The sequence below is a fragment of the Lathamus discolor genome, chromosome 2 (assembly GCF_037157495.1).
Source record: "Lathamus discolor isolate bLatDis1 chromosome 2, bLatDis1.hap1, whole genome shotgun sequence".
In the NCBI taxonomy this organism is placed as follows: domain Eukaryota; kingdom Metazoa; phylum Chordata; class Aves; order Psittaciformes; family Psittacidae; genus Lathamus; species Lathamus discolor.
In genome coordinates, this window is record NC_088885.1 from 75503153 (window position 1) to 75515304 (window position 12152).

Consider the following 12152-nt stretch of genomic DNA (forward strand, 5'->3'; position numbering starts at 1 on the left):
CAGTTTCCAGGTGCCATAGAGCCAGAGCTTTTCACTCGTCCTTAATTTCCTTTCAGTAGCTAACACCTGCAAGCGCTGGGCCCCGCAAGCTGCAGAGGCCTGTGCTCAGACAGGTCTCAGTGCCCACATTCCCTCACCTGGTCTCCAACATGACATGGCTGGCAGCCCCTACATGGGTTTGATGTTCCGCAATGGGCCATGGGGCAGAATGACTCTGTGGATGTGCCTGGCTCAGGGCCAGCGCCTACTCCTGCTCCACATTCAGCTCAAGAAGAGCTAGGGCCAGTGACTTGCTGATGGGCTTTAGCAAGCCACAGAGCTTGTGATTGCAGTGTCAGAGCCCTGTTGATGTGCCAGATGAGCTGGGTTCCATCACGGTCGAGCTGGACAGGATACAGCTTTTGTACTGAACAGAACCGTTGCTGAGAATGAGGGGTGGGAGGGATGACCATGGCACCCAGCTTGCCGGTAGGCAACATGTGCACAGCCAGCTTCACCGGGGGCTTTGCAAGGTAAGGGTCATGTATGTGCCTTATGGCAGCAGCGGTATTCCCCATCGGTCCTAGAAGGAGCTTGGCAAGATGTGGGGCAATGCTGGGTGGTGGCTCTTCTGACAGAGCCGCGTTTGTCCACTGCTGACAACCCACAGCCCTGTGCTGGCCAGGGTGTTATCAAACGTTCGTATTTAAGGTACGAGGAAATGTTTCTCTTTAAACAGAACAGCCTGTTGAGCCTGTTCCCCTTTTCATGTTCAGCACAATACCAAGGCCATAGGCTGTGCTTATTTACCAGCTGCTCATTCTAACCACAGATTTACAGGAGCAAACTCACACTGCCATGAGCAGTTAGATGTGTTATTGGCTCACTCTAAAGGTGTTGAGTAAAGGCTTTGGAGGTGTTGAGTAAAGCCAAGCCCTGATCGGCCCAGGGGAGCTCCAGACGGTTCAGTATTGCATGCTAGCTCCATCACTGTTGCATTCTCACTCCTGATCTTGCCTACAGTATTTCATGTTCAGGCTGAAATCTCTCTCCTTTTCTACCACTATGTGAAAACAGCCTCTTTCTGAAAGCTCAGACATTTCCCTCTGAGCTGAACTTTATGTTTCGAGCCAAACCCGCAAAAGTCACTACTGGGTGCTTTATAGTCTTAATTATGTATTTCAGTAGGCTGTTAGAAACTGAAATGTGAATGCTAGAAAATACGAACTAGGGAATGTATAGGAGAAATTGCTGTCAATGCTCTTGCATTTATCGCATGCATCATTCTATGCAGCACAAGTAAAACCCAAATTACACAAAAACTGCTTTGTCGGCCTTTTGTAGAGAGTAGGTTTTTTTCTATAATACTTTTTTTTCAGCTGCTTTGCCATGCACCTATTTTGAATGAAACCAAAATGCTTGAAATCTGAAAGCTCTAAACTTACAGTGGTGTTCAGGCGCCTCCTGTTTCCATTCACCACTGTGGCACGCAAAGCCTCAACTGCACTGGCCTTCGGGATGCTTTTTCTAAAGAAGAGACATGGAAAACCATGTGCAGCCTCAGAGGTGCCACGCGATGGAAACAGTTCCGGGGGCAACAGCAGGATCCCTTCCTTGGTGAAACCTGCCGTGGGAAGCAAACCGGGCATGGCTGACTGCTCAGCGGGGCTGCGGTCAGTACGGGTGTCTTCTTGCCTCCTTCCTGGAGAGACAAAAATGGACATCGCATACTAAATACCGTACAAGAAGTACAGCACTGCAGTACTGCAAGTTCTGGAACTGTCCGAAAATAGAACCACTTCGTGCCTCTCTTCTGGAGCCTGGATAAACAGTGACACACTCCTCCCCTGCCCCTCACCTGCACAAAGGCCCTAACCACTCACGATGCTCCATTTCCCCAGGAGGGAGAACAGAAGGCTGCCTGTTAATCCTGGGTATTCAAACGATGTGAAGGAAACCTGGGCAGAGAAGCAAAACTGAAAGGCATGCGGTTGCACCCCAGGATGCCTTTCACACCGTGCAGGAAGGCTGTGATGGAGCTCCATCCTCCCACCTCTCACATCCTGTTGAGGGATGGGGGTGACAGGAAGGGTTTTATTGAATACAGATCAATATTTCTCTCCCGTTAGATGCTGTAAAGGTTGGTTAAAGTTTTGGACTCTGAACTAAACACAGGCTTTGCAAATATGAGCACCTGTCTCAGCAGGTGAGGGAGAAACCCAATGCAAAGTTAGACTGCAGGAAGGAGCCCTCTAAACCAGTTTGATCCCTGGGAGGCAGGTGGGTCACAGCAAAGCTCCCGGAGTAACAGCAACCCAGGCACAGAGCTCTCTGGGGGGGCAGGGAGAAGGGCTGCCTGCAGCTGCCTCATCAGTTACCACAGGGAGAGGGACCTACTGCATCACCCAGCACATGGAGCTTTCGGCACTGGGCTAAAGGGAAGAAAAGGTAGAAAAATATCTGCACGCTTTTAGTACAGAGAGCTCTAATTTTATTTCTAGCTATTAAAATAATCCATTAAAATACATTAAAATCTATTATTTACAAGAAGTAAATCATACACAAAACCATGGCACCAACCTGAAACTGCCTTCTTCCTGTGAAATGCAGATTTCCATAGCAGACTATTGCCCAATCTCCCTGAGATTCTCAAACGCACACATTTTTCATGACAGAGCAACTATAACAAAGCTCCTCAGTCACACTGGTGTGGTTTACCCACCTTTTACAATCCCACAGAACTGAATGCCTGTCAAAACCCTGCAGTCTGCAGCATTCAGAGGGTATAAGCTCACAACCAGCCACCGCTATGTGTCAAATGTTCGAAGTATGTACAAGCGTGCAGTGAACCTACAGGTTGTCGCCCGCCGCTGTGGCAGTAACAATGCCTACATGCTTCTGGAAGGAAATGCAAAACTGCGGTGAGTTTTTAACTTATTTGCTTGTGCTTGTAAGAGAGACCAACCTGATGACCTCCACAACTCAAGTCATATGTTCATCCCTAGGACAAGAGCCATGCTGGCACAAACTGGGCAGCTTGTGCTGCCCAGGATACACCTCAAGCTCTGTCCTGCCTGGAGATGAGTGTTTTAGGCTAGCAAACATCCACCAACCCCTCACTCAGCAGGATAACTGAGACCATAACTCCTCAAGCACCATTCAACACCCCGTTTCCAGTTCCACAGAGCCAGCCTGTCATTTTATCTACAAGCACACTTAATCTTGAGCTCCTTTGAAAACTCAGAGTACTGAGATGACTCATACTTAGATCAATAGAGAGCATTCATCCCTCAGCAAAGGATCTAATCTAAACAAAACGTTATTGCCTATTAAACACTGCAGCTGCTTCTTCCCTGTCAGCACTTCCCCATCCCTTTGCAGCATGTTTAAAGGGAAGGTAGAACACGCCTGGCAGAACGACACAAAGGATCCTACAAGGCACGCACATGCTTTGCTGTTGCAACTTCAGCAGATCTCCATTGCAGCGCCTCTACCTCAGCTGCAACTGAGGCTGAAGAGGCTTCTCAGGTTTTGGGGAATGGGAAAAACCTCCATTAAAGCACAGGGCAAGGAGCAGCAGCACAAGAGCACAATCACTGGTTTTGGAATGGCAATATTAAAATACACTGCGAACAGCCCTATTTGTATACGTGCAGTATTTAAATGGTAGAACGAAAAGATATCTGCCTCCGTGGGATACAAAAGCTGACAGTTTAGGTGCAGACCAGCCTGAAATATGATGAATAAGGGATGCGGTGAGGAGCACATGCGATACCAGTGCTGGGAAAGGAACCAGACTGACCGACCACTGTCACGGCGTCAGCCCTTTAAGCCAGCTCCTGAGTCACCTTTTCAAGTCACAGACTTCTACAGTAGAACTGCTCATGCTCCAAGTTTCAAGGAGCTAGATTTTCAGTCCAGGAAGTCTTTCACTACTTTGGAAGCAAGCTGGAAGATCAAGCTCAGCATGTAGTGCAGGTGCCCCCAAACATACAGGCTGTTTGCCACTGACATGCCCATTCCAAAGTCTACAAGCAGAACCACCTTTTCTTACAGCTTACCTGTAAGCATGAAAGCTAAAGGCAAAACACTTCAGAAACAGCTTCTCTGGAAAATGATTACTCATTCATGGTTACTCATCTAGACTAGTTAACATATGATATATTAGTATTCGGTACTAACATCCGGGACCCAGTTAGCCTACTTATCCAACAACAGCCTTTGCTGACCAATTTTATAGTCTAGACCAAATTAGCTACATATCCAAATATGCTTGCTAGAACCGTTAGCCACATGCGCTCAGCAAACCACCAAACCTGTTCCCTTGAAGCCTTATTGCCCAGCACCATTCTGCAGTCCTGTAATTAATCAGCATTTGCATCTGATGCAAGAAATTCTGTGATTCTACCTAGGATTAATGCCATGCCGATCAGCTCGCTACAGCACCGTAATCAGCGATTTTCTGCTCCATGCTGGTTCTCTCTGGTTTAGTTAAATACCAGCATCAGTAAGTTTCACATGGGAAATTACTTAAAACAGCTTAAAGGCATGACACCTACCTTTAGGAACTGCAGTAAAATGCAGAGCCGCTTACTCCTGGGACAGGAAAATGCCATTAACACTGTCACAACAGCGGCAGAACAGAAATACTCCACACTTCTGCTTTTTCTGTACCATTTTGAATCATCATCCATATGTAGCAATAAATTCCCATAATATATTACAAAAACTCCTTGTTATTCACAACAAATCTTTTTTTCCTGGGTTTTTGTTCATCTTTCAATCTTAACAGTTTAATTTGCAAACGTGAGCTTCCTCAGTTTCCAAATCTGTTCAAACACTGCTTTTAGCTCCCCTAATGAGAATATACTTTTATGCACAGTGATAACAGTGTTTTTTCCTCCTCTTAGTGTGAAAGCGGAGTGGGAAGAGGCTGACAAGAGAAGAATGTGCAGCTTTTCTTAAGGAGCTCCCTTTATTCGCCTCAATTAGAAGACTGGAAAAGAGTAATTTGCCACATTTATGCTCTAGAAAACAATCTCTTTCAGAACAAACCATGTAATATCAGTCAGCCTTACGTTTAATCTGCAGAATTAAATCATTAACACTCATTCAGGCAGCTGAAGAGCCATTTAGCCCACTGAGCACTTTTGCTTGAGAGCGCAAGAGCCAGCCTTTTAAATAAAGATACTAAGATTCCGAAATTTCACTAAGGGCAGCAGGAGAGCTTCGATGTACTCCCTATTTACAGCAAACAAGATGCAGAAGTTCAGGCAGAGCTAATGAAGCCATCATCCTGTTTTTACAGAATCCTTATTTAGGCAAAGTCATAAGCAATTGACTTTGGGGGTGATTTGCTTTCCATGCTGGATATCCAGCTGTCATCTTTTAATGATGCATTTTCTCCCAAAAGATTCACTTGTTTTGTGTAATAGGAGGAAAAAAAAAAACCCAGCACAAAACCAACACTTTTCTCTCCCAACCTTTTCTTTCCCAATTTCTCTCTTTTCTTTCCCAATCCCAAATTGGGATCAGTGCCATAGCTAGGAGGAAAAAGAACAAAACACACCCTGAACATTCCCAAAAGCTGCACAGAGTAACTTTTTGCAATCTTCCTGAAAATCTGTCAGTGTCTGCTAAGTTAACAAACAGAGGCCTGAAATGCAGGAGATAAAACTCCTGAAGACAACCTGCGCAACTGTTGCCCACACTGAATTTTTTTCACATCAGTAGTTACTGTGCTGGTCTTCCTGGGAACCTCACTCAAATTCCTTCTTGGATCAATTGGCATGAAGTAAAATGCAGACTAGAAAAAGCTAAATTATGCAAGGGCTTAGAGACATTGGACCTACCTGGGCAAAGACCCAACATTTATACCGACAAACCAAAGAGTCTCATCCCACAATCACCCATAGCTAAACTGCTGTCAGTGTTTTTCGGCTGTGACATTAGCAGGTTTCCAGACCCTGGCTGGGGTTCAGTGTGGACTAGGGAGTCACTCTCAGAGGCAGCCTGCAGGCAGCTGTGCTGCTTTGGAAAGTAGAAGTTTAACCATAAAGAAATCATTTTGGTCTCATGACTAGAGTTCTCTGGCACTGCAGCTACTGGAACAGACACAGAAGAGAGAAGGAAGGGAGTGGGGGAACAGAGCACAGGAGAGGAGGAGGCCCTGCACGAAAATGGCAATAAAGCCACATGACCAGTCTACCATCTACTACATAAAGAAATTTCAGGCGAAATAATGCTTGCACATTAGACCTCTCTCCTGTAATAGCTGTTTTGATGTGACAACCGTATCCTGGGCTGCATCAAAAGGAGCGTGACCAGCAGGTTGAAGGAGGTGATCCTGCCCCTCTACTCCGCTCTTGTGAGACCCCACCTGGGGTACTGTGCTCAGCTTTGGGGCCCTCAACATAAAAAGGACATGGAACTGCTGGAACAAGTCCAGAGGAGGGCCACGAGGATGATCAGGGGACTGGAGCACCTCCCGTATGAAGACAGGCTGAGAAAGTTGGGGCTGTTCAGCCTGGAGAAGAGAAGGCTGTGTGGGGACCTCATAGCAGCCTTCCAGTATCTGAAGGGGGCCTATAGGGATGCTGGGGAGGGACTCTTCATCAGGGACTGTAGTGACAGGACAAGGGGTAATGGGTTAAAACTTAAACAGGGGAAGTTTAGATTGGATACAAGGAGGAAATTCTTTCCTGTTAGGGTGGTGAGGCACTGGAATGGGTTGCCCAGGGAGGTTGTGAATGCTCCATCCCTGGCAGTGTTCAAGGCCAGGGTGGACAAAGCCTTGGGTGAGATGCTTTAGTGTGAGGTGTCCCTGCCCATGGCAAGGGGGTTGGAACTGGATGATCTTAAGGTCCTTTCCAACCCTAACTATTCTATGATTCTATGATTCTATATACTGAAAGACTTAACATCAGACCATACAGTCACACAGTGTCCTAATGACAGGGACGGTTATCTGACATTTCAACCCTAACTGTTCTATGATTCTATAATCTTTTTTTGGAGAAGACTAGAAGTAACAAGACAAGGCAGGTATACAAAACTTTTTATTGACAACAGAACAATAGAGAGGAATGTCACCACTTCCCATTCCTCAGGAATGTCTCCATTTCACAGTCAGTCTGCTAAAAGTATACTTTCATGGTAACAAGCAATATGAAGGCATGGAGCTGTCTGTAATCTCAAGAACATGTTTCATCAGTGCAGTGTAAAGAGTCTGACAGTGTGCAAGTGTGCCCTGTCACAACACAAACATGGCAGGCAACTGTATATGCAGAGCCAACAGGAACAGACATGAAGCAGTTGGAAGAAGCCCCAAGTTATCTCTGTTATTTTTGTCTAAGGGCAATACCTGAAGTGCTACTCCATCCAATTCTGCTTCTGAAGCGAGTACTTTCTTCCCTCATGCCTTTTGCTTCCCCTGTCCTCAAAGATGTTAATGCTTCCAACTGAATGGAGCCATGTCAGAGAATGCCTGAGCTTTATATTTTGCAACCTCACACCAGTTCATGCATGCACTTAAGTTTGCTTTCAGAAGCTTACATTGACATAAAGAAGGAGAGAAAAAAGAAAGTGCTGCATAAGAATAGAAGGATTTAGTTGTTAATGCTTCCTTGCTAACAAAAGTATTTGGTAGTTGTTGAAGATACTCCTTGCAATGTCATTTGTATAAAGTATGTATGCAGCCTACCTAACATTTTAAAGAAACTGCATGTCAAACATAACAATTTCAAATACTCTGATGTTAAATTTGAACTGAGATTCAACCTAAATGACAACTAAAAGAAAAATCTTAATTTTAGCTTTCACAGTACACAGAACTGCACTCTGAGCGCAAGACGAAAGCACTCTTTCTCCTACATAACTTTCCTCTGCCTGCAGGACTGTTCTAGGACCCTTAGTCCTTAAGTATATTAGCTTATACATTTATTAACTTGTATTAATTTATCATGTTTTTCCTTTACTTAGTGGATGTGCCCCTGGATGTGCAGACTGGCTGTTAAAGTGCTCTAAAACAAAACAAAAAAACCCCAACAAAAGAAAACATCCCTCAAAAAACCACAACAGGTGTGAGAATATTATCTGAAGGACTTTGTACAGCATTTACAATGTCAGCGTAAAGCATCTGAAACATGAGCATTCCCTGCAGACTGATGCAAACAGCTCGTACATTAGCTACTGCAATTCCTCTGGATTCAAGATGCACAATACTTACAAAAACAATCCTAGAAGCACAGACAAATGCTGGTGGCTCTTCCTCTTCTGTTTAGAAACATCATAAAAAAATCTGCATTACTCTGTCATAATTTAAATACATAAGTAATCTCCACTTTTATTACTTCATGACAATGACTTCAAATTTACATTATTTTAAGTACCGTCATAATAGCTCCATGTATAATACAGATACTTGCTGATATCCTGTCAGAAAATAAAATAGAAAAATCAAAACCCAAACAACCTCCCGCTATATAAAAAAAATTATGCTGGAAAGACAAGAACACAGAACAGGGACTTGGTACAGACTATGATTTCAGTTTTATATCAACCACAGGTAACCCAAAATTAACAGATACACAGCGATATTCAAAAGCAGTGCAAATATCTTTGGAGGTTAGAATAAAATTATACAACAAGAACATAAGACAGAAGAAATTAAAAGGCAAGTACTTCAAGTACAGGAACCAGTCTCTGTGAGGTCCATTTTAGTGTTAGCTGGGGGTTCCTTTTCCCACCTTACTTCTTCCTCTGAAACACATTAGCCAGCATTGCACCTGATGTTGTCAGCTGGCCCATCTTGTTCAAAAACTTGGTCTTTGTGTCTTCACTCACAAGGCTTGCCGCAATCGACATCGAGCTAGGAAAGTAAAGATATTAGTGACATAAGACTACAAAGGAAAAAACAACACTGTGCTGTTATTTAATAAGCAGCTGAATTGTCCTTGCATTCTAGAGGTTTCAACATCACAAAGGACCAGTCCATCAAGAACTGAAAAACCATGACCACCCAGCCCAAACATACACTGTTATATTAATTATTGTGTTCACATAGTCCTAGTGAAACCTGTAGAATATTTTCGTGCACACTACTTTTCATTGCCTTTGGAAGTCACCACATTAGCACTTGTTAGCTATTGGGCAACTGCCCTAGTGACAAATACCTCTGTGGAAGACTGACTTAATCCCCACATAAGAAATGTCAATCCTTACACTCAATTAGTATAAGAACAACGGTCCTAGGTCAGAGCAAGGACCTGTCTAGCCCACGTATCTTGCTTCCAACAGTGACCATTAGGAGGTATGCAGGGAAACAGTAAATAAAAAGTAAGCACAAAACAGTGACCTCTCTTAATTTGCAACTCTCTTGTTTTCCAACTGTTTCATCATGAACAGAGTTTAAAATTGGTGTGGACTGTCATCTAGCAACTCCCAATGAATCTTTATTTAACATTACTTGTTTGGCTTTCCCTCAATCCCCTTGTAAACTTCTGGTAAATCCCACCCTGTGGCACTGAGTCCTACTAGTTCATTAGTCCTTGCTGGGTAAAGAGCTTTCTCCTGGCTGGCGTGAATGTGACTCCTACAACCTTTCCTTGCATGTTCTTAGTTCATATGCACTAGAGAAAACAATGGAGAGTCCAAAATTTCCCCCAAGAAACTGGACTAGAAGGAGCAACCCAATCAATGCTGAGCCTATCAGATGCTACAACCTTAAACTTTACTAAATTATCCAAATGCTGCAATGTATTTATTTTTAATTTGAAATGTATGAGTGAGCTCTATTTCAGATATATGTAACTTCAGCATAGTAGGAGTAATCTGTCTTAAGACAGAATGTAACAGGCAAAAATATGATAGGAGTATTAATAAATATTCTATACTTCCTATATTTGTAGTTAAAATGGCAAACATTTTTCAGCATTAGACAAGACCAATTTTACAAAACACTACCAGTGAAATTCTCCCTTGTGAGCTCAGCATGGACCCTGCATTTCAATTATACCTAAGAGCAGATCTGTCTTACTGGCACAGGCCTGCTTCCAGACACTGACTCTTCAGTCTGCAAGGTTATAACAGTTCCGCAGACACTTCTGCATCAAGGCAGGTCAAATTAATTAACTTCAAACCGCTTCAACAGAATTTGAATGATTTCTTCAAAGGTAGCAGGGATGCAATCAGTAATTTTTTGCCATTTCATACCACAAGAAAAGGTAATGAATACAGGCTCTTTTTAAACAGAGTACTTCAGAAACCAAAAGGGAAGCTTCTCACTAATGCTGTCTTACGGATTTACAGATAACTTAATTGTATCATAAATATATCCCCTCAAATGTATTCCACATCCCTTCTACTTTTGAAGCTGAATTGACACCCTGTCTTCTGCAGGACCCAGATCTTTGAAGGGGCCTTAGGTACACATAGCCCATCTGAAGAGTATCACAAAGCATACTGTTGTTAACTGCTAAAGAAAATGTTTAGCAAAAGCAGCTATCCAAGATTTAAAAAGACAAAGTTTAATCTTTTTTTAAAACCTATTTCTGTGACCCTGTATTATTTGACCAACCTTTCTAACAGTAAGGGGCAAAGACAAGATGACCAGCAGCATCTTACGACTGCTTTTGCATACAGTCTTAGGGTTTTTGTACATTTATTCTCATGTTAAAAATCAGTAATTTATCTCCTAGTTGCACTTAAATTCTTCATCAAATACATATTTAACACTGAAATTAGGAACTGAAATTGGCAAGGGCTTAGCAAGGAAAAAAAAACCCCACATTCATGTATATGAAAAGGTCATTTCTTCAGTGGCAAAATATTTCATGTTAATTTTGTACAGTAAAGGATTGCAACCACAGCCTGGCTTTGAGTAAGAAAGGTGAAGGCTAATTAAAGAATGAAGCAATGCATTTCAAAGACATCCTTTTCAAACCTTGCAGTTTCCAGCAGCTGCATTCTAAAAGAAAACACTGGACGTTGAATCATGATTGCATTTATCTGTTTCTGCAAGTGCTTAACAGGACTAACTGTGATTTCAAAATATTTTCATAAGCAGGATTTTAAGTAATACAGATCTCTCACATTTAGGCTGACATGTCTTGCACTGATACAAGCTAAAGCAAGGTAAGCCTAAACCCTACATAAAATAAGCTGATCACTCAAACTCTAGCCACACGGAGAACAGCTTTGAGGAATTAAATAGGTTAAAACATTTGAGAGCCAAAAGCACACATCAAAAAAGTTAAAACTCCTGTCCAACTGAAGAACACCACTTGAGAACTAGGAAGAGCTCAGCCAAGGAATTTTGTTTCATAACCTTTGGTTCAGGTAAGAAAATTAAAACCCCTTCAGATTAAGATTAATGGTGTTGTTTGAGGAGACCAGCTTGATATCATGTGTATTTGCTGCATTCTGGGAATATGTCTGCTTGAGAAGGAATTAATTTCATATTTTCTAATGATCTCTCCTAAATGGCTGTCAAATAGTTCCTTAAGAAATGATAAACGTTTATCAGACATAAAAGTTTTATATATTTAAACAGATATATCGCTTTTATTTTTTAATTTCCATAGTCTGAGGTGGTGGCTCTTTTACTGCACAAAGAATGAAAATGAAAAATCAAAGAAGATTATTGGTTAGTCTGTAGAATTAAAAAAAAAAAAAACAAAAACAAAAACAGTCCATAAAACCTCTACAGGGGAAATACTGACAAAGTAATAGATGCTCATATAGGCAACTGATTCTAATAAATCAATTCATTAGGCAAAATATTAAGTCATTGCTTAAGTGGAGGGATATCCTTGCACAGGTTGGTTGGTGAGTCTACAGCAATTGCTTAGCATCAGATCTGCAAAGAGTCTGGCTGTTAATTCTGACTTATCACAACTACCTACTGGGTAGCTACTACGCCAGGTACATAGTACAGGGAAGACCTTGATAAAACTAACACACACTACATGAGGTCACTTTTTACACTGGAAGAAACTGTTCTTGTGTACATTAGCCACATGCAAGCAAAACCAGTAGCCTGGAGCAGGTTATTACCATGACCAGAACAATTCTTTCAGCCTGCAGGCCATCCCAATAAAAGTGAGTTGCAAGGTGTGTGTCACATCCATTGCCCTAAGCATATAGGTCAAGCATTCCCTGCCATCTTGGATTCA

At 42.5% G+C, this 12152-nt stretch overlaps 1 protein-coding gene across 4 annotated transcripts in view; it reads right to left on the reverse strand.

Annotated features, from left to right (window-relative positions):
• Positions 1 to 7024: 7024 nt before the first annotated feature.
• Positions 7025 to 12152, reverse strand: part of RELCH (RAB11 binding and LisH domain, coiled-coil and HEAT repeat containing) — a 74928-nt gene continuing 69800 nt past the window's right edge. For all 4 annotated transcript variants that reach the window (XM_065667522.1, XM_065667521.1, XM_065667520.1 and 1 more), the window contains one exon: positions 7025 to 8848. In XM_065667522.1, coding sequence (XP_065523594.1) covers positions 8728 to 8848 — 121 coding nt within the window. In that variant the 3' untranslated portion in view covers positions 7025 to 8727. The remainder of the gene's footprint in view (positions 8849 to 12152) is intronic.